Here is a 24440-nt window from a genome sequence, read left to right as displayed (position 1 = left end):
GAAGATACCACAGCGTACAATCAGGTTTTTTCCAGGGCAGCCACATATCATGGGGTGCAAATGCATGCTGAACTATTAGAGGAAGATTTCCTTTTCAACATCTTATCCTCAACTCACAAGCAGTACCAGTGTTTACCAATGCTCCCTAGTATGCTCAAACATGCAGATGACATTTTTTAAGGAGCCTGTTAAAGCCAGAGTCTTAACACCCAGGATAGATAACAAATATAAGCCTGCACCAACAGACCCAATTTTTATTTCGCAGCAGTTACCACCAGACTCCATTGTAGTCAGTGCAGCCAGGAAGCATGCGAACAGCCAGTCCTCTGGGGATGCTCCTCCCCCTGACAAAGAGAGCCGCAAATTTGATGCAGCAGGTAAAAGGGTAGCAAAACAAGCGGCCTATCAATTGAAATTGCTAATTCCCAAGCCCTTTTAGCTAGGTACGACAGGGCACATTGCTATGAGATGCAAGAATTCTTCCAATATCTCCCCAAGGAACATTAGAAAAGAGTGCGCCAAACAGTGGAGGAGGGGCAAGCTATTGCAAATAATCAAATCAGGTCTGCATTAGATGCAGCTGATACTGCAGCTAGAGGAATAAACACTAGCATTACCATCAGGAGACATGCTTGGTTAAGGTCCTCAGGTTTTAAACATGAAATACAGCAGGAGTTCCTTAATATGCCGTTCAATAAACAGCACCTTTTTGGACCAGAGGTGGACACAACCATTGGTAAACTCAAAAAGGACTCAGAAACAGCAAAGGCCATAGGAGCCCTTTATCCTACACCATTTCAGGACTCCTTTTGTAAACCTCAATTTAGAGGAGGATTTAAATCACAAGCTCCAGAGGCTTCCACGTCTCATTCAAAACAGGAACAACAATATTGCACCAGGGGATCTTTCAGGGGTTTTTCCAGAGGACACAATTTCAGGTCCAGAGGTTACTCTCCTGCTTCAAGGGGTGATTCCACCTCCTCAAAACAATGACTTCCCATCCATTCCACAGCAACATACATCTCCTGTGGGAGGAAGACTGCAACATTTGCAACATTTCCATTCTCACTGGCAACAAATTACAACAGATCAATGGCTACTGTCAAATATCCGCCATGGTTATTGCCTCGAACTTACCTCTACTCCACCAAACATTCCACTCAGTTTTCACAGTCTCTCTCTCGAACACACTGCTCTGCTGAAACAAGGAGTACACTAAAAGAGGCAATAGAAATAGTTTCCATCAGTCAACAAGGGACAGGAGTATAGTTTCCACACTTCCTTGTACTAAAAAAGGATGGCGCTCTCAGACCCAGTCTCGATCTTGGGACTCCTAAATCAATATATCCTGTCAGAGCATTTTCACTTGGTCACTCTACAGGATGTCATTCCCTTGGTACAAAAACAAGATCACATGACCGCATTAGACCTAAAGGACGCTTACTTCCACATTCCCATACACCCAGCTCACTGCAAGTATCTAAGGTTTGTAATAGCAGGCAAGCACTATCAATTCAAGGTACTACCCTTTGGGGGTGACAACAGCACCAAGAGTATTCACAAAATGTCTAGCTGTAGTTGCAGCATACCTCAGAAGACTGCACATACATGTCTTTCCTTATCTAGACGACTGGTTAATAAAAGCCAGCACCATTCTAAACTGTCAACAGCACACACAAAACACAATACCCTAAACAAATTAGGGTTCACAATCAATTACCAAAAATCTCATCTTCTGCCAGCACAAATTCAACCATATCTAGGAGCAATTCTGAACTCAGTCAGCATTAGTCTACCCAAATCCACAACGAAAACAAGCGATTCACAATCTCATATCCCAATTACAAGTCAATCAAACCTACACAGTAAGGTTTCTCATGAGGCTATTGGGAATTAAACCAAGTAATACACAGGGCCCCTAGACCAATACAGAGAGAGATTTAGGGAAAAGTACCACAAGTAAGACGTATATCACTCTACTGAACCTTAAGAAAATCAGCTCAATCCAGGAAGGACAGAGACTGAAGTATAGCAACAATCAAAATGTATTCACAATATATACATATACATTCAAAATCATATATATTAATTTGATCAATAGACCCCCCCCCTTCCCCAGAGCTTGTTAAAACAATACAGACAAACAAGACCATTAACAATTCACTATACATAACACCACATATCACATACAAATACAACATTACATCAAATAACACTAAAATCCCCAATATTGCCCATGTGTATATACAACTCGTGACTGAATGAAATCAAAGTGGTCTCCCAATGATTGTCAATAGATCGAAAAGTTAGTTCCTTATCGAAATGAATGTCACATAGATCAGTGCTGGTAACGTCAGTTCACGCTTTCACGGACTCTACTCAATCCAGTAAATCTTTGGAGTATAGTCCATTTCCAGTACATGTCGCTCACTTCAATCATATGCTATCAACCTTTCCGACGCATGTTTCGGTGGACTTCTGCGTCAGGGTCAATACCCCTTATTCACAGCCACCTTCATCAGGGCAGTCAATCCTTAGTGATGCACAAAGTCTTCTCTTCAAATTGAGCATCTAATTAAAATAATAAACATAGACCCATATCAAACACCTAAATTAAGCACCATAAAACATATATTCCGTCTGTTCAATCATACACCTGATCGGGATCAGTGGATGTGAGGGCCCATGCAAGCAATAATGCAGGTCACCAAACACCCAAATGTCTTCCAAAGAGAAATGTTTAAGACCTCATAAAAAGGAGGAAAGGGATAACCCAGAAAAAACACCAAACGAAGCTGCTAACCAAATACCCAACATAACTAAACTCTTCCCCTACTTCATCAAGAGGGGCTGCAGCTGTTGGCAAAAAAAGAAACAAGAAGAAGCAGCCCAGATCAATCAATAATACAGTGCCTTCAAAATATCTCAGCGCCCTTCCTAATATTGACCCAAAGCAACCTCTTACCTTATCGTCCTGGTAACAGGGGCCAACCAAATTGAGAAACCGGTTCGGCAGTGATAGTGCCGACACACTGCGTTCCTCCGTAATTTCAAACCGCTGTATAAACGCGGCTGAGGGAAATATCATGAACATAGAAAAAGGATGTACGCATAACATCCTAACTTACCTCTCCAATGGCGGCCATCTTAGCATGGAGAAGATACATAGACTAGAAAACACCGCAAATAATGCCTAAAATACTCAAACATATGAACAGGTGAACAAACATCATTCACCTGCAAAGGAAAGAAGGATCCACATGGCAATAGTAGATAAAGAACTTAACAATTCCTATAATCAAAATTCTGCCCAGAAAGATCAATCACTCTTTCAGACTTTATGAAAAAAATATTTACTCAGCAGAGCAGCAGGAAATGAAAAATAACCGGTCACCAAATAGGTGTGTTTAAGGTTTCTGTCCCAGATTAGAATATCTAGGCATGGGTAAAGGCCATCTTTGCATAATATATATATATATATATATATATATATATATATATATATATAAATAAATAAGGCACCCGGAATATTTACGCTGGAAAATAGCTTAAGTCAGAAATCCCCGACTACGAAAATGATGTCTAGGAGAATGGTCCAACGGGTAAGAACGTAGATGAACGCCAAAAAGATCTCACATGGCACTACACCGAGGAATGTCCTCGTTTAGACCTCTCTTATATGTCTCTGAAAATAAGGGGATCCAAAAGACTTCCTTCTTTTTCCTAAATTGTTCGGAACCTATATCTTCCCTTGCAGTTACCTTTTCCAGAATGACCCATCTCATTTCATTCTCGTCATGGTTGTAGGCAACCCAATGGACAACTAAGGTATCATTAGGTTTCCGAGTTCGGATTGAGGACTTGTGTTCAGACAGTCGAGTTCTGAACTCCCTGGAAGTCTCACAGACATATCCAAGATTGCACGGGCATAAGATGAGATAAATCACATTCTTAGATCTGCAATTCGTCATTGCAGCGGGAAGAATTTTCCTCCCATTATGTGTAATATCCCGGGTTACCGGAGCTGTTTCACAGGCATGGCAATTGCCACATTTTAAATTGCCCTTCACCTGGTCCAATCCAGTAATAGATCTTTGAACCGGGTCAGAAGCATGCCTCACCGCAGATTTAACCAAGATGATTTGCAAATTTTTATTCCTTTTAAATGTGAATAAAGTTTTCTCTAGACGTACTGAGTCTGTATTGGTGTTCAAAATATGGCATTCAGAATTAATGATCTTTCTAATCCGGTCGTTCAGGGTGGAATGGTGTACTACGCATGCTAATCTATCACTGCTTCTCTGTTCCTTAACCTGAAAAAGGGATTCACGATTGTAGTACTTCGCTCTTTTGAGCGAATCACTGATCGCTTTCTTTGGATAGCCTCTCTGTTTAAATTTATACGAGAGAACCTCAGCGTGTTTCATAAAATCTTTCATTTCTGTACAATTCCTTCTCAGTCGTAGGAACTGTGAAAAAGGAATTGCCTGTCTCTGACTCTAGGATGGAAACTGTCAAAGTGTAGAAGAGTGTTCCTGGCCGTAGGTTTTGTAAATAAAGATATTGCAAGGTGTCCGTCAAGATGTTTGATATAAACATCTAAAAACTCCATCTGGTCGTGATTGTGTTTAATAGTAAACTTCAAATTGCTGTCACAGAGATTCAACCATAGGAAAAACTTGTGTAACACATGCTCAAACATATCAAACATCTTGACGGACACCTTGCAATGTCTTTATTTACTAAACCTATGGCCAGGAACACTCTTCTACACTTTGACAGTTTCCATCCTAGGAGTCCGAGACAGGCAATTCCTTTTTCACAGTTCCTATGATTGAGAAGGAATTGTACAGAAATGAAAGATTTTATGAAACACGCTGAGGTTCTCTCGTATAAATTTAAACAGAGAGGCTATCCAAAGAACGTGATCAGTGATTCGCTCAAAAGAGGGAAGTACTACAATCGTGATTCCCTTTTTCAGGCTAAGGAACAGAGTAGCAATGATAGATTAGCATGCGTAGTACACCATTCCACCCTGAACGACCGGATTAGAAAGATCATTAATTCTGAGTGGCATATTTTGAACACCAATACAGACTCAGTACGTCTAGAAATTTATTCACATTTAAAAAGAAAAAAAATTGCGAAACATCTTGTTTAAATCTGCGGTGAGGCATGCTTCTGACCCGGTTCAAAGATCTATTACTGGATTGGACGAGGTAAAGGGCAATTTAAAATGTGGCAATTGCCATGCCTGTGAAACAGCTTGGGTAACCCGGGATATTACACATAATGGGAGGAAAATTCTTCTCACTGAAATGAAGAATTGCAGATCTAAGAATGTGAGTTATCTCATCTTATGCCCGTGCAATCTTGGATATGTCGGTGAGACTTCCAGGGAGTTCAGAATTCGACTGTATGAACACAAGTCCTCAATCAGAACTCGGAAACCTAATGCTCCATTAGTTGCCCATTGGGTTGCCTACAACCATGACGAGAATAAGATGAGATGGGTCATTCTGGAAAAGGTAACTGCAAGGGAAGATATGGGTTCCGAACAAGTTAGGAAAAAGAAGGAAGTCTTTTGGATCTTCTTTTTAGAGACATATAAGAGAGGTCTAAACGAGGACATTCCTTGGTGTATTGCCATGTGAGATCATTTTGGCGTTCACCTACGTTCTTACCCGTTGGACCATTCTCCTAGACATCATTTTCGTAGTTGGGGATTTCTGACTTAAGCTATTTTTCCAGTGTAAATATTCTGGGTGCCTTATTTATTTATATATATATATATATTTTATGCAAAGATAGCCTTTACCCTTGTGTATATATTCTAATCTGGAACAGAAACCTTAAACACACCTATTTGGTGACGGGTTATTTTTCATTTCCTGCTGCTCTGCGGAGTAAATATTTTTTTCATAAAGTCTGAAAGAGTGATTGAACTTTCTGGGCAGAATTTTGATTATAGCAATTGTTAAGTTCTCTATCTACTATTGCCATGTGCATCCTTCTTTCCTTTGCAGATGAATGATGTTTGTTCTAGTCTGTGTATCTTCTCCATGCTAAGATGGCCGCCATTGAAGAGGTAAGGTAGGATGTTATGCGTACATCCTTTTTCTATGTTCATGATATTTCCCTCGGCCGTGTTTACACAGCGGTTTGAAATAACGGAGGAAAGTGGTGTGTTGGCATTATCACTGCCAAACCGGTTTCTCAATTTGGTTGGCCCCCGTTACCAGGACGATAAGGTAAGAGGTTGTTTTGGGTCAATATTAGGAAGGGCGCTGCGATATTTTGAAGTCACCGTAGTATTGATTGATCCGTGCTGATTATAGTGTCTCTGCTTCTTCTTGTTCCTTTTTTTGCCAACAGCTGCAGACCCTCTTGATGAAATAGGGGAAGAGTTCAGTTATGTTGGATATTTGGTAAGCAGCTTTGTTTGATGTTTGTTCTGGGTTATCCCTTTCCTCCTTTTTATGGGTTCTTAAACTTTTCTCTTTTGAAGACATTTGGGTGATTGGCGACCTGCATTATTGGTTGCATGTGCCCTCACATCCACTGATCCTGATCAGGTGTATGATTGAACAGATGGGATATATGTTTTATGGTGCCTAATTTAGGTGTTTGATATGGGTCTATGTTTATTATTTTAATTAGATACTCAATTTGAAGAGAAGTCTGTGTGCATCACTAAGGATTGACTGCCCTGATGAAGGTGGCTGTGAATAAGGGGTATTAACCCTGACGCAGAAGTCCACCGAAACGTGCGTCGGCAAGGTTGATAGCATATGATTGAAGTGAACGACATGTACTGGAAATGGACTATACTCCAAAGATTTACTGGATTGAGTAGCGTCAGTGAATACGTGAACTGACGTTACCAGCACTGATCTATGTGACATTCATTTCGATACGGAACTTTTCAATCTATTGACAATCATTGGGAGACCACTTTGATTTCATTCAGTCACGAGTTGTATATACACATGAACAATATTGGGGATTTTAGTGTTATTTGATGTAATGTTGTATTTGTATGTGATGTGGTGTTGTGTATAGTGAATTGTTTATGGTCTTGTCTGTATTGTTTTAACAAGCTCTGGGGAAGGGGGGGTCTATTGATTAATGATTACATTAATATATATGATTTTGAAAAAAAAAAAATATATATATATATATATATATATATATATATATATATATATATATATATATATATATATATATATATTGTGAATACATTTTGATTGTTATCAAAGAAAGCTATACTTCCGTCTCTGTCCTTCCTGGATTGAGCTGATTTTCTTAAGGTCAGGAGAGCAATATACTTGTGCTATTGGGAATTATGGCATCATGCATAGCACTAGTGCCCAATGCACGTCTAAACATGAGACCACTGCAACAGTGTCTCTCGCAAAATGGTCTCAGTCACAGGGTCAACTTCAGGATCTAGTGTTGTTGGACCGCCAAACTTACAAATCTCTGCAATGGTGGAATCAAACCAACCTATCAAAAGGGCGGCCATTTCAAGACCCTGTGCCACAGACCATAATCACCACAGATGCATCGATGACAGGTTGGGGAGCCCATCTCAACAATCTTACAATACAGGGGGAATGGGACTCAATCCAGCAAATTTACCACATAAACCACTTGGAATTGCTGGCAGTGTTCTTATCAATAAAAGCATTCCAACCACAAATCATACACAAAACAGTCTTAATAAGGACAGACAACATGACAACAATGTATTACTGCAGAAACGGGGGACACACTCATCTCTGTTGTCCCTTCTAGCGCGAACAATTTAGGAGTGGGCGATTCACAATCACATTCACCTGCTAGCTGAATACATCCCTGGGATATACAACCAGTTAGTGGACCTCTTAAGCAGGATGCAGCAATAAATATACACATGGGAGATTCACCCATAAGTAATTCAATAATATTTTCACATGTGGGGAAGACCAAACATAGACCTTTTTGCAACAAGCGAAAACACAAAATGCTAAAACTTCGCGTCCTGATACCCACACCCTCAATCCAAGAGCAGTGCTCTATGGATCAATTGGTCAGGGATATTTGCTTACGCTTTCCCCCCTCTCCCGTTAATTCTGTTTCTAGTCAACAAAATCTGTCACACTTCCCTCACTTTGATACTCATAGCTCCCACGTGGGCATGTCAACACTCGTACACAACACTATTGGATCTGTCAGAAGTACCACATCACAAGCTCCCAAACAGACCAGACCTTTTGACCCAAAACAAGCGTCAGATCAGGCATCCCAATTCCAGTGTGCACAACCTGGCGATTTGGCTCCTGAGGTCATAGAGTTTGGATATCTAAAACTTCCATCGGAATGTATGGTCATTCTGAAACAAGCATGTAAACCTACAACCAGGCAGTGCTAAGCAAATAAATGGAAATGTTTTGTATATTACTGCCAACCTAAAAACATTGATCCACTTACAGCATCAGTACAGGATATTGTGTGTTATTTGCTTCATTTACAGAAAGCAAATCTTGCATATTTATCTATAAAAATTCATTTAACAGCAAAAACAGCATACCTACAAAACCGGCAACGTATTGCTCTGTTTAGAATTCCTGTCCTAAAAGCTTATATGGAAGGTCTTAAAAGAGTTATTCCACCACCATCTCCAGCATGGAATCTTAACATTTTACTCACATGACTTATGGGTCCACCATTTGAACCCATGCATTCTTGTCCTCTTCAGTTTCTCTCATGGAAAGTTGCTTTCCTAGTAGCAGTTACTTCTTTACGAAGAGTAAGTGAAATTCAGGCATTCACTTTAGAAGAACTCTTCTTCCAAGTACACAGACATAAAGTAGTACTTAGGACAAATCCAAAATTTGTACCCAAAGTTGTCTCATTATTTCAATGTAATCAGTCAGTGGAATTGCCAGTCTTCTTTCTACAGCCAGATTCAGTTGCTGAAAGAGCTCTCCATACTCTTGATCTGAAAAGAGCTCTAATGTATTTTGTAGACAGAACGAAAGACTTTAGAAAATCTAAACAACTTCTTGTCACTTTCCAACAACCTCATAAAGGTAATCCTATTTCCAAACAAGGGCTAGCCAGATGGATAATAAAGCCTATTCAAACTTGCTATCTGAAAGCTAAAAGGTAACTCCTAAAGCACATTCCACTAGAAAGAAACGTGCTTTAATGGCATTCTTAGGAAATATACCAATGGCAGACATATGCAAAGCAGCCACATGGTCCACACCACACACATTTACTAAACACTACTGTGTAGATGTGTTATCTCAACAGCAAGCAAATGTTGTTCAAGCAGTGCTTAAAACACTGTTTCAAACTACTTCAACTGCTACAGGCTATCCACACTTACTAGGGAGAAGAACTGCTTTTCAGTCTATGCACAGTATGTGTATCTGCAGCTACACATGCCATTGAATGGAAAATGTCACTTAACCAGTGTACATCTGTTCGTGGCATGTAGTGCTGCAGATTCACGTGCGCCCTCTCTCCTCCCCGGAAGCCTGTAGCCGTTTATTATGAAAATAGGTATATAAATGGCATAGGCACCAGGTTTAGCTGGTACAGTCGAGCCTCTCTTTGCTGATTCCTCAGTGCATCAAGGTAGCCCTTCTTCCATCCTCTTCTCCATTCTATTGAGATCAGAGTTCTGGGTTCTCTTTTATCCTCAGAAAATGCCCTCCGGGTAGGAGGTGGTTGGTGGCTAATGGGCGACGTGGTTCCTATCCCCCTCATGACCACTTCCTACGACCACTTCTTGTGGCATCTGGCTGTCTCATGATGTACCATTCTGCCCACTTCCAGTATGGCAGAACCCTTTCCTGGCATCCATAGCTCACTAGACCAGCCCAGTGGTGTGGCTTCCAAGGGGGCTACATGCCCCTTGAAAAATATCTCCCCCTGTACTTCCTGAGTGCCAGACAGTCTATCTATATAATTGGGCAGCCCCTCTCCCAAATGCTCCCCATTTGCTCTTCAAAGTCGACTACACTTTTGTAGCCCACCTTTTAGCTAAACACCTGTGTGGCTTCCTGCCAGGAGAGGTAACACCTCTCTCCCGCACAGGCTGCTAATCTCTTCGTTCCTGGCAGTCATTTGCATGTCTCCCCAGGAGGATAGCTGTCTCAACAAGAAACCTCATCTACAGCTATGTGTGGGCACAGGGGATTTAGGGCAACAAACTGGTAACTTTGTAAAAGTTGCAAACTGCAACAAATTACCTTAATTTTGAGTTGATCATCAAGTAAGGCTTAATGTAACAAATTGTTTGATACTTACTGTATCAATTTTTGTAGTCCAAGTCAGAAAGTAGCAGGGCTGCTGGGGCAGCCTGCAATAATGCTCTTGCCAGTGGGGCTATTAGCCTTTTCCACAGTAGTGGGATTTTACTGTTGAAACATCTACAATCACGTTCCACTTTAGTATATATCTGTGCCACAGGGCTCACAAGGCCTGCCTCAGGGACTTATGTCTATTAAAATGGAAAGTTGTGGGTTTGCTAGAACTTTAAAGGGCAAAGTTGAGTTAGCAGTTTGAAACTGCCCTTCCAGTCTGCAATTGCAGATTAGGGGCCATGTTTAACTCTTATCACACCCATGATGGCACCAGCAGTGTTGCAGTTCCTGGGGTGACCCTATCACCTACAGGCCCTGGCCGCCTGAGTAACATTACAAGTATATTAGCTCATGGCTTATTGGGTATAAGCCAATCAAACATACTCAGTTAAAGTCAGGGCACAGGCACAGAGGTTTGATCAGTAGGCCTCAGTGCACTTTCAGAGTTGAAAAACTAGCAGCATCAGCACAAAACCTAGGGGGTGACCATGGTGACCACACAAAAAGAGGTATTTCCATACAGACACAATACGGCAGTTAGAGTTTAGTGAACTAACAATAACTTACACCCCATCATGCACTGCTTATATGGCTTTCTTTAAAAATGCTTTTTTTCATACCACTGGTACCTGGCGCGGCCTCCTGTGAAATGTTAGGGTACTCTCACTTGACTAGTACAGTCCTCCTACTCTGGTAGTGCAGTGCAGTCCTCCTACTCTGGTAGGAGTCATGGTTAGAAACTTCAACCCCATGGTACTGAGGGACCTACGAAAAATAAAAAAGGAAGAAATGTGGGTGTCCGTAGGGGGGATGAGCAACTGCGGGGGAGGCCCTCACTTACCGGCGCCCAGCCAGAGGCCATGCGCAGCAGGTGGTTGCACGCCCATCGGGAAGTTGAGTGCAGGGCACTGTCATCACTGATGTAATTTAACATGCCATGGGTGATGTATTATGTGAGATAATAAGCAGTGCATGGTGGAGAGACAGTTAATAGTTAGCTCAATAAACTATATCACAAAATAAGTGGTTTACAGGGAGAAATGGTGCTCACAATCGTGCAAATTTTATACTAAATTGTACTCTTTGTTCCACCCCAAAACTATATGCCAGGCAGTGCTTTTTACAGGGAACGCACCGAAAACCCCATACATCAACAGTCAATGATTGTTAAAAAGCATAATTACAAATTAGGGCACACATCCTGAAATGGCCAACACTGTATTGCGATCTTCGCATTTTATTTTCATCTTCAGCTCAAGCTCCAGCCAACACGTGTTTCGTCTGGGATGTAACCCATTGACTCAATCACGGTTGTGAATGATACATATATATCATTGTAAACTCAGGCCTACATACTTATGTCATAACCACATGCCAAATGAGTTTCCAGTGTGAACCAGTGTGAACTATATAACACTCTACTATGCTTGGGTATTCATGCCAACTGCTACACATGTTCACATACCCATAATACATCCTCATGTATATTCAGAATTTGTTGCATATGAGCCCCTGTGTATTGGGATAGAAAATGATAGACTCAACCATTCTAAACCCCCCTAATGTAAGTGATATATACAGTGTTATATATTAGAGTCCAAAGCACTAAGGTTAGTTCATGCACCCACATGTGGAACCAACTATTACTTCACAATTGTTATTTTTGGCAGCAACACAGAGCAATTTGGAGGCTTGGAAAATAGGGAAGGGGGAGCTCTTTGACTCCCATTTGTATGGCGCTTCCATTATACAGGTATCTCTCATGGGATCTAAGTATTACTTGTTACAGAATATAAACACACAGAGGTGTTTAAGTAATAGTTGGTTCATTAAACACCATACAGCTTCACTGGACAAAGCAGAGGTTTACCTGGACGTTATAGTTAGGAAATAGAATTAAAAGAACCTTAGAAATGTACTTAAAAAACCAAAGGTTACAGGGACGTTATTGTTAAGTTTACTCGCACAAAACCATAGAAATTGATCAGTTATGGTTAGCTCAAGTAACTATAACTCGTGCTCTAAGATAACTATAACTTGTGCTCTTGCCATACACTGATAATTACTGCACATATTACATCACTCATGACCTTTTCGATAACACCATTAATAATATTGATGTAACCTTTGCAGTACAATTATTGAGGAGGTAACGGTGAGGGTGGTGGAGTGTGAGTCATAGCTATCTTAGGGCACAAGTTAAAGTTACTTGAGCTAACCATAACTATAATTGCTGAATTTCTATGGTTTTGTGCAAATAAACTATAACATTCCTGTAACCTTTGATGTTTAAAGTGTGGGGGGGGAGATATTTATATATATATATATATATATATATATATATATATATATATATATATATATATATATATATGTTCGATGGCATGTGTAGCTGCAGATAAACATGCTATGCATAGTCTGCCATCTAGTGTTGGGCTCGGAGTGTTACAAGTTGTTTTTCTTCAAAGTGTTTTTGAGTCACGGGATCGAGTGACTCCTGCTCTTCGGCTCCATTGCGTATGGGCATCGGCTCTATGTTAGATTGTTTTCTTTCCGCCATCTGGTTCGGATGTGTTTCTTTTCGCTCTGATAGTTCGAGTCGGAAAAGTTTTAAAACTCTCTAATTGTCGTCGGTATTGTTTCGATCGCGTACCACCTTCTAGCGACACTTCGGTACCGTCGGGTCAATCATCGTTACTCGCCCTTCGATGCGCCCGTGCCCAACTCGGGCCTGGTTGGGCCGACCGTGTGGAAGCCTCATGGACCGGACCCCATTCCGCTTTTGTCCTCGGTGGCACGCAAAATTTCCCCACACAGACCAACATCTCGTCTGTAGTCTCTGCCTTTCCCCAGACCATCTGGAAGAAAATTGCGAGGCCTGCAGATCCTTCCGTTCCAAGAAAACGCTCCGAGACAGAAGAGCCCAGAGACTCGAGATGGCATCCAAGAGCACCGAACGTCTTGACGTCGAAGAGGAGGAGATCATGCAGACGGCTGTCTCCGTCTGAGGGTCCGACTCCGAACAGGAGTCCGAGGAGGACAGACCGGTCACAGCAGTGTACAGCACATGAGGACCCCCGCCCCTGTCCCAGCCAAGCCCAAACATAAGTCCTTGGGAACACCACTGCCGGAAGGCTTTGGCTCGACCCGTAAAAAGAGCTTCGGTGACCAATCCACAACTTCGGCACTAAAAAGCCCACGCCACCCAAGCCTTCGGACTCGAGCCGAGGCTCTGTCTCCGAGTCCACCAAGCATCGATCCTTCTAGTCGAAACCTCGAAAATCGTTTTCGGAGCCGAGGCCATCATCCACCACGAGCCTTTCGATACCAAAAAAAAAACAGCTTCGGAGCCGAAAAGGCCAATTTATATGGAGGAACATGGAATTTTGCAAGCACTCAAAGAAAGCCATAAAACGACTGAGCAACACTCACAAATAGAGGCAATAGATGAATGTCAAGCCAGGATTCACATCCACAAAGACACCTGCAGAATTATAACAGCACCTCCTCTAAAGCCTAAGAGTAAATTAGACTTTCAAGAAGAATTGGACACTGCTCAGCCACCAGCTAAAGTGCCAAACACCAAAGAAAAACCTCCACCTCCTCAATTTTCTCCTCCTCAGTCTCCTCCTCACTCTCCTCATTTGTTTATCTCTCCCCCTACTAGTCCCACACCTGTGCAATCTCCTGTACATTCATTTGATTCACAGCACGACAATGTGGATCCATGGGATCTTTATGATCCAGATCCCATTCCAGATAACAACCCAGACTGCTATCCCTCTAAGCCATTACCACCAGAGGATAGTCCAGGCTGCACTCAGTTCATAGCTAGGGCGGCATCCTATCACAATGTCGCCATGCAAAGTGAGCCTTTAGAGGATGACTTCCTTTTTAGTACACTCTCCTCTACACATCTCACCTATCAGTTGCTTCCAATGCTCCCAGGCATGTTAAAGCAGACCAAATATTCAAGGAGCCAGCTAAGACTAGAAGAATTACTCTTAGGGTGGAGAACAAATATAAGCCACCTCCCTCTAATCCTGTCTTTATCACACAACAATTGCCTCTGGACTCTGTAGTGGTAAGCGCAGCCGGGAAAAGAGCAAACTCACAGTCATCAGGGGATGCACCCCCACCAGACAAGGAGAGCAGAAAGTTTAATGCTGCGGGCAAAAGGGTGGCATCTCAGGCAGCCAACCAGTGGAGGATAGCCAACTCTCAGGCATTGTTGGCTAGATATGATAGAGCCCACTGGGATGAAATGAAAGACATCATACAACATCTCCCCAAAGAACAACAGAAAAGGGCGCAACAAATAGTTGAGGAAGAGCAAGGTATCCCAAACAATGAGATCCGGTCAGCCCTAGACTCTGCAGACACAGCAGCTAGAACAATCAACACTGCTGTCACCATAAGAAGACACGCATGGCTTAGGTCTTCAGGATTTAAGCCTGAAATACAACAGTCTCTCCTCAATATGATGTTTAACCAAAAACACCTTTTTGGCCCGGAGGTAGACACGGCTATTGAAAAAATGAAAAAAGATTCGGACACACCTAAAGCCATGGGTGCTTTGTATACAACACAATACAGGGGATACTTTCGTAAGCCGCAATACAGAGGTGGATTTAGAACCCAAACACCTGAGGCATCCACCTCACAAACAAAGTTGGGCTACCAATCTCAATATCAAAGAGGTGGTTTCAAAAGCACTTACAGAGGCCAGTACCCCAGGGGCAGGGGAAAATATCAGTCAACAAAACAAGCCTCACAACAGCCAAAACAGTGACTTGATCCATCCCTTCCCAATTCACACCTCACCTGTGGGGGGGAAGACTGCAAAGGTTTCACAACAATTGGCTAGCCTTCACCACAGACAACTGGGTATTATCAGTTATCCGCAATGGCTATTGCATAGAATTGGCACAAACTCCACCAAATATTCCACCAAAACCACACAACCTCTCCACACAACATATCGCCCTGTTGCAAGAGGAAGTAAAATCTCTATTACTCAAACAAGCAAAAGAGCCAGTGCCACAAAATCAACTAGGAACAGGAGTTTACTCACTATTTCCTCATTCCCAAAAAGGCCGGAACCTTCAGGCCAATATTAGATCACAGAACCCTCAATCTTTACATCCTGTCAGAACATTTTCACATGGTAACACTACAGGATGTTGTCCCACTACTTCAACAGCACGAGTTCATGGCAACATTAGATCTCAAAGATGCGTATTTTAACATACCCATCCATCCAGCGCCCAGAAAATATCTCAGGTTTGTGATTCAAGGAAAGCATTATCAGTTCAAAGTGTTACTCTTTGGAATAACAACAGCTCCCAGAGTATTCACAAAATGCCTGGCAGTAGTTGCAGCCTACCTATGAAGGCAACACATTCATATCTTTCCATATCTGGACGATTGGCTAATAAAATCTAACAGTCATACACAGTGTCAAAACCATACGCATTATGTAATACAAACCCTACACAACCTAGGGTTCTCCATAAACTACCAAAAATCACACCTACAACCTGCACAAATTCAACCGTATTGAGGAGCAGCACTAAATACGCAAACAGCGTTTGCAAGCCCAAGTCCACAAAGAATACAAGCATTTTGCAAGATATTTCCACAAATACATCCAGCCCAACAACACACTGTCAAATTTGTCATGAAACTATTGGGCATCCTGTATTGCCGTTGTCCCACATGCAAGACTAAACATGCGGCCTTTACAACAGTGCCTTGCACAGCAATGGTCACAGGCACAGGGCCAACTTCAAGATCTAGTGTTGATAGACCGCCAAACATGCATATCCCTTCAGTGGTGGAATTCCACAAACCTAAACAAAGGGCGGCCATTTCAACACCCGTGCCTCAGACCATACTTGCAACAGGTGCATCAATGATTGGCTGGGGGGCACACCTCAGCAATCACAATATTTAAGGACAATGGGATGCCAAACACAAACAGTTACACATAAATCACTTAGAGTTGCTAGCTGTATTCCTAGCACTCAAAGGTTTTCAGCCTCTTCTCACTCACAACAATATCCTTATCAAAACAGACAACATGACAACAATGTATTACCTAAACAAACAAGATGGGACCCATTCATCCCAACTCTCCCTCCTAGCCCCAAATAATGTGGCAATGGGCAATCCACAACAAAATTCACCTGGTAGCACAATACATTCCAGGGATACACAACCAATTGGCAGATGTTCTCAGTAGAGATCATCAACAAACACACGAGTGGGAGATTTCACCCTCAAGTGCTTCAACTATACTTTCAACATTGGGGAACACCAGACATAGATCTATTCGCCACCAGCAAAAACGCAAAATGCCAAACCTTCGCATCCAGGTACCCACATCCCCTGTCCAAAGGCAATCCTCTATGGATGAATTGGTCAGGGATATTTGCTTATGCTTTTCCCCCCTCTCCCGCTCATTCCATTTCTAGTCAACAAACTGCGTGAAAACAAGCTCAAACTGATACTCATAGCGCCAACGTGAGCACATCAACCCTGGTACACAACACTATTAGACCTGTCAGTAGTACCACATATCAAACTCCCAAACAGACCAGATCTTTTAACACGAAACAAACAACATATCAGGCATGCAAATCCCAACATACTCAATCTAGCGATTTGGCTCCTGAAGTCATAGAATTTGGGTATCTACAACTACCAACTGAATGTATGGAAGTAATTAAACAAGCAAGAAAACTCACTACCAGGCAGTGCTATGCCAACAAATGGAAAAGATTTGTGTATTACTGTCAATCTAAACAAATTACCCCTCTTTCAGCATCAATACAAGACATTGAATGTTATTTGCTTCATTTGCAAAAAGCAAACTTAGCTTTTTCACCCATAACACATACATCTCACTGCAGTCTCTGCGTACTTGCAAAATTTACAACACAACTCTTTATTTAGAGTTCCTGTTATCAAAGCCTTCATGGAAGGGTTAAAACGCATCATTCCACCTATAACGCCTCCAGTGCCTTTGTGGAATCTAAACATAGTGCTTATAGTGCAGATTGAATACCTAACATGGAAAGTTGCCTTCCTAGTCGCAATTACTTCATTGCGAAGAGTTAGTGAGATCCAAGCCTTCACAATTAAAGAACCGTTCATACAAGTACACACACATAAAGTCGTACTTCGAACTAATCCTAAATTTCTCCCAAAGGTTGTATCACCATTTCATATCAATCAAACAGTGGAACTACTAGTCTTCTTTCCACAGCCAGATTCTGTGGCAGATAGAGCCCTGCATACATTAGATATTAAAAGAGCCTTAATGTATTACATAGATAGAACAAAATCATTTAGAAAAACAAAAGTTATTTGTGGTGTTCCAAAAAACCACATACTGGTAACCCAATTTCAAAACAAGGTTTAGCAAGGTGGATAGTAAAATGCATCCAAACATGTTACCTTAAAGCTAAAAGGCAGCTCTTATTTACACCTAAAGCACATTCCACAAGGAAAAAAAGGGGCTACAATGGCTTTCTTAGGAAATATACCAATTGCTGAAATTTGTAAAGCAGCTACTTGGTCAACACCACATACATTCAGCAAACATTACTATGTAGATGTGTTAGCAACACAGCAAGCCACAGTAGGTCAAGTTGTACTAAGAACATTATTTCAAACAACTTCAACTCCTACAGGCTAACTACCGCTTTTATGGGAGGGAAAACTGCTTTGTAGTCTATGCATAGCATGTGTATCTGCAGCTACACATGCCATTGAACGGAAAATGTCACTTACCCAGTGTACATCTGTACGTGGCATGTTCTGCTGCAGATTCACATGCACCCTCTCACCTCCCCGGGAGCCTGTAGCCATTTAAGTTCAACATTCACTTGTACATATGTATGTATGTGTATATATATATATATATATATTTATATATATATATATATATATATATATATATATTCCATTTGCATGGACATCTTTTTTCTTTATACTATATCACTCCTACCTTACCCTCTGCGGGAAAACAATCCAATATGGAGTCGATGCCCATGCGCAATGGAGCTGAAGAGGAGGAGTCACTCGATCCCGTGACTCAAAAACACTTCTTCGAAGAAAAATAACTTGGAGCCCAACACTAGATGGCAGACTTAAAACAAGCAAATTGGTAAATGTCGGAAAGTCAATCTTTAATTCCTGTCAGGGTTTGGTTTTATATAAAGCTGAGTTTTGTGGTATTTGCTTACCATATGTTAAGGTTTTTTTGGGAGTGTAAAAGAGAACAGAATGAAGGAATGGCATGCATATACCATCCATGGTGTTGACAAATTGGATTATTTCTTAAGAGAATGGATTTACACTAGTAGCTTAAAGCAGGGTAGGGCAGTCTGACACAGTGGGTGAATGTGGTACTTCACTGTTGTGAGGTAAGAGTCTGTGTGGGTGTGTAATAGATCTATGAAGAAGTCCTACACCATGTGCCATTATTTGTTCAGCAGCAACATAAGACCAGGAAATTTCAGAAGAATACCTAATACGAAGATTTTTATTGCTAGCTAGAGTCTAGTGGCATTGGTGAACCAATGGAGCATGTGGACGGAACTGAAAGATTTTCCTCTGGAAGTTAGTTCTGATTTGCATTTAGATGCATATATTAATTTTTACATGTGGGAGGTACCTGTCCCTTCTGGTGTTACTCTGCTCTTGTGTATGAAGTATAATGAAAGTTGTTTTTTGAGGTGAGTGCATGCATGGAGGGCAGTGTAGCATAGCTGACTGCATGTTAGGAGTGCACAAGTCTCAAACCTGATTTTGGAATGGCATGCAGGTGTGAGTGAGATTTGTGTCTTGTTTTTAGTTGAAAGAATGGGGTTTACCAGGCTGTGAGTGATGGTAGGAGTCCTCAAGTTGTACTGTGTGGCCTGTGCACAGGCATTCGCAGAACCAAAAATCTATTCATTAGAGTAGGACATGCTCTGGGGAGGTGTTTTTGGTGCCGATATGGCTAGGGACTTCAAGGTGGAGGTTATTTGAAGGTACTGAAGAGTTGTGTAGAAAAATAACTACGCCATATAGTGTTTGAAAAGAATTACAAATCACATTTGTTGAAGAGTAACCACTTCTTTTGGACCATGGCCCCCTGTAGATTGGTAAGTAAGAATTGGTACTGAAAATACATTACAACAAATTGTGCTTCTTCCACTCCTGCTAAGGGTAATTTGCTGTCTGCCCACAGGAGCATGATTTAAAGGTATAATGTATACAAAGTGGATTTTACTTTTGATTAAGTCTCCCTTAAATTACTTTTTGTGGTCTTTCTATCGTTCTTGCTTTCATTCCCTCCTCTCTTGCTGGTCTTATTGCACCACTCTCCATTCCAGAGTTTTTTTTTCTTTTCATATCCCTTGGATCATCTGAATAGCGGCAATGCTCATTCTATCTGTTTTCATTTGCAGGCGAAATGCTCAGTACAGAATGGCACATCTGTTATTGACTTGAGCGTTTTGATACATCGCAGTGGGTATTATGAGGCCTATGCTGATTCCTCGCATGATACTTCTCCAGACTTTTACATCAACATCTGCCAGCCACTGAACTCTATTCAAGGTGTCCACTGTCCACCAGTGGCTGCTGTGTGCATGGATCCTGATGTTGGTGAACCTATTGTAAGTAGCATACTGATCTACTTGAGATGCATATGTTTGTCTCTCCTCAATTAATGCAGTGTGTCAGTGGCGTAACAAAACTTGGAGGCCCCCCTCCAAGTTACCTGGAGAGGGCCCCCTCCACCATTGACTTACGCAGGGGCCTGGCGCACGCAACGCAAAGTGTGTGAATATGCCCTGGGTACTGTATAGTCTTTAAAAAAAATTACCTTGTTCAATCCATGTTTGATGGCTACCAGCCCTCATGAATGTATGTTTTTTTCATCTTATCTTTTTTTAATGCTTTCTGACGTTTAGTATTGTAAAAGTAATTAAACAATACATTGAGCTAATATTGTTACAGAGTATGCATTCAATATTGACGAAAACACTTTTCTGTGTGAGTTAGTCTAGAAATGCTCAGTGACTGCATCTTATAGCTATGACTGCATGAATGGGATAATGAGAAGCTGGAAACTGTATAGGAAAAGGGCACAAATGGGGGTATTAAATACATAGTCATGTTTCTGTTGTTATACTAATTAATATACATTGTTCAACATTTACAGTCCAGTCATATCAGTGTCAGAAAGTTAGCATGTATTCTTCTTCACTAAGGAAATTACTCCTCTTCAGCAATGCCCCTGAAGTGAGTGACTCTAATATGTGCATCACCATAAAGTTCAAGGTATTAAAAATTTGCCTAACGGATCACCTACTTTGTATTTGTTAACTAAATGCTTAACTGAACCTACTTGCATTTAGCATTCACTTCATACAAGGCTAAATTACAGCAGAATCATAATTTCTGAAAGTGTCTCACTTTCTTGTAAACATAACTCCTATTATTACTGGAGTCTTTGTTCAAACTCACCTAACTAATATTTGAGGTTCTTAGGCATCTGTGCATAGGATCATGATTGTGCTTGTTAGACTAGCTTTTTATCCTTGTTTTACACATAATACACTATACATTTTACAAATGAGAAGAAAAAAGGTCAATCATGTTGTTGTAGTTGGACTCTTGCTGTAGGCAAGACTGCTGGTTTAGGGATGACAGTACTTTTGTTTGTCGGCGACTAGGCCATTCCTACAAGTCACAACTGTCAGCCCAACCCTCCCGACTCACTAAAAACTTACACAGTAAAAGGTGATTTGTGGCAGCCTTTATGCATGGGCTCAAGAGCGCGACATCTCAGGGGAATTGTGGTTAGACTGATGTAGGAAAATGCCTCTCATGGCATGGTTACTTCCTAACTTTATGCCTTTTGTTGATGCTAGTTATGATTGACAGTGTGCTGGGATCCTGGCAATAAGGCCCCAGCACCAGTGTTCTTTCCCTAAACTGTACCTGTGTTCTCACAATTGGCACAACCCTGGCACACAGATAAGTCCCTTGTAAATTGTACCCCTGGTTCCAAGTCCATGTGGCCAGGGAAGGTCTCTAAGGGCTGCAGCTTGTATTATGCCACCCCTCAAACAGCACATGCACAGCTTGTGTGCTGGTAGGGAGAAGATTACTAAGTCAACATGGCACTCCCCTCAGGGTGCCATGCCCACATCCCACTGCCTGTGGCATAGGTAATTCACCCCTCTAGCAGACCTTACAGCCCTAAGGCAGGGTGCACTATACCACAAGTGAGGGCATAGTTGCATGAGCACTATTCCTCTACAGTGTCTAAGCCAAATCTTAAACATTGTAAGTGCAGGGTAGCCATAAAGAGTATATGGTCTGGGAGTCTGTCAGATACGAACGCCACAGTTCCATAATGGCTACACTGAAATCTGGGAAATTTGGTATCAAACTTCTCAGCACAATAAACCCACACTGATCACTGATGCCAGTGTGGGATTTATTGAAAAATGAATGCAGATGGCATCTTAGTGATGCACCCTGTAAACCAGTCCAATTCCTAGTGTTAAGCTGACCAGTTCCTGCCAGCCTACCACATCCAGATGGGTTTTTGGCCACATGGGGAGAGTGCCTTTGTCGCTCTGTGGCCAGGAACAAAGCCTGCACTGCGTGGGGGTGCTTCTCACCTCCCCCTGCAGGTATTGTAACACCTGGCGGTGAGCCTGAAAGGCTCTTGCCTGTTGTTACAGCGCCCCAGGGCATCCCAGCTAGTGGAGATGCCCGCCCCTCCGGACACAGCCCCCACTTTTGGCAGCAAGTCTAGAGGAGATAATGAGAAAAAGAAGGAGGAGACACCCACCACTCAGGACAGCCCCTAGGTGCCCTGAGCTGAGGTAACCCCTGCCTTAAGAAATCCTCCATCTTGTTTTTGAGGATTCCCCAATAGGAATAGGGATGTGCCCCCCTCCCCTCAGGGTAGGAGGCACAAAGAGGGTGTAGCCACCCTCCAGGACAGTAGCCATTGGCTACTGGCCCCAGGCCTAAACACACCCCTAAATTAGTATTTAGGGACGACCCTAAACCCAGGAAATCAGATTCCTGCAACCTGAAGAAAGGACGACGACTGCTTACCTGAAAGCCCCACAGAGACGACGGAGACAACAACTGACTTGGCCCCAGCCTACCGGCCTGTCTCCAGACTCCAAGAACCTGAACAGCAACGCATCCAGCAACACCAGCGACCTCTGAGGACTTACCTGCACCTAGAAGGACCAAGAACCTCCCGAGTACAGCGGCTCTGTCCAGAAACAACAGCAAAGAAAGCCACTTTAAATAGATTCCAACTTTCCGCTAGAAGCGTGGGACTTCACACTCTGCACCCAACGCCCCCTGCTCGAGTTCAGGACAACCAACACCGCAAAGAGGACTCCCAGGCGACTCCAACGACTAGACACCCTGTGTTCACCTCCCTGCACCCCCTCAGCGACACCTGCAGAGAGGATCCAAAGGCTGACCGTGACTGCCTGGTAACAAAGGAACCCGACGCTTGGACCAAGCACTGCACCCGCTGCCCCCAGGACCGAGAGGAACCAACTAACGGTGCAGGAGTGACCAGCAGGCGGTCCTCATCCTAGCCCGGTCGATGGCTGGCCTGAGAAGTCCCCCTGTGCCGTGCCTGCATCGCCAGAGTGACCCCGGGTCCCTCCATTGCTTTTAATGCAACACCCGATGCCTACTTTGCACACTGCACCGGCTGCCCCTGTGCTGCTGAGGGTGTGTTTTGTGTGCTTGTGTGTGTCCCCGCCAGTGCTCTACAAAACCCCTCTGGTCTGCTCCAGAGGACGCAGGTACTTACCTGCGGAGTGGAACCAGAGCACCCCTCTTCTCTATAGGCGCCTATGTTATTTGGGCCCTCCTTTGACCTCTTCAACTGACCGGCCCTGTGTTGGTGGTGCTGAGGGTTTGAGGTTGCCTTGAATCCCCAACGGTGGGCTGCCTAGGCCCAGGAGACTGAACTTGTAAGTGCTTTACTTACCTAAGAAACAAACTATTACTTAATTCCCCCAGGAACTGTTGATTTTTGCAGTGTCCACTTTTTAAATAGCTTATTGTCCTACTGTTTTAAATCAAAGTTCTGTACTTACCTGTGTGAAGTACCTTACAATTTATGTACTTATCTAAATTCTGACTCTTGTGGTTCTAAAATAAATTAAGAAAATAATATTTTTCTAATCAAAAACCTAAGTCTTTGAGTGTGTGTTCTCATTTATTGCCTGTGTGTGTACAACAAATGCTTAACACTACCCTCTGATAAGCCTACTGCTCGACCACACTACCTCAAAATAGAGCATTAGGATTATCTAATTTTGCCACTATTAACCTCTAAGGGGAACTCTTGGACCCTGTGCACACTATCTCTCACTTTGAGATAGTATATACAGAACCAACTTCCTACAGCGGAGATTACCCTTTTCTCACATGAGCAACATGTCTCATTCACGCACAGGCAATCAAGGAGATGCAGTAAAGGTTTCAATAGGTTTTATTAACAAGACTGCAATCTACTGTAAAAGGCACGGGCGGCAATGAGTAATGAACAATGCAAGAAACATAACTGTAAAAACGAGAGTCATGAATATAAAAACCTCCACCATCTTGCAATAACATGAGATGTAAAATTGGTGTGAAATAGGCCATAATACCGTAGCATGATGAACCTAATCTCTAACCTAAAGAGAGCTAGGTGTGATAAACCTAATCTGCCAGTACCAGGTCCATGGGAAGAGCCCTGCCAACCCTAGTTACCTTGGAATGAGGGCTCTAGATCACACTCCGTGGGGACACGAAGGCTGGGTCTACATCAAGGCGACATGTAGCATAGATAGCATCTGGTATGAATCCCTCTGATAACCCTGTCTGCATGAGAAGTATTTATATAGATCTTGTAGGACCCCTGACGAAAGTATGTTCCCAAAGAGTAGATAAGAAGGCATGCTTGGGACGGCAATTATCTAAACAATTCCCTGAAAACGTACTTAGTTACTGTCACACGTAAGTGGAAAAAGTACATATGTG

The 24440-nt window shown here is 42.4% G+C and overlaps 1 protein-coding gene across 1 annotated transcript in view; it reads left to right on the top strand.

The window, feature by feature from the left end:
* The window catches only part of IGF2R (insulin like growth factor 2 receptor), a 1086527-nt gene that overhangs the window by 814873 nt on the left and 247214 nt on the right, over nt 1-24440 (top strand). Inside the window, exon 35 of the mRNA XM_069235138.1 lies at nt 19823-20032. Coding sequence (XP_069091239.1) covers nt 19823-20032 — 210 coding nt within the window. The remainder of the gene's footprint in view (nt 1-19822; nt 20033-24440) is intronic.

The sequence above is a fragment of the Pleurodeles waltl genome, chromosome 5 (genome assembly GCF_031143425.1).
Source record: "Pleurodeles waltl isolate 20211129_DDA chromosome 5, aPleWal1.hap1.20221129, whole genome shotgun sequence".
Lineage (NCBI taxonomy): Eukaryota > Metazoa > Chordata > Amphibia > Caudata > Salamandridae > Pleurodeles > Pleurodeles waltl.
The sequence above is the reverse complement of the archived record's forward strand: the minus strand, read 5'-3'. Positions and strand labels throughout refer to the sequence as shown.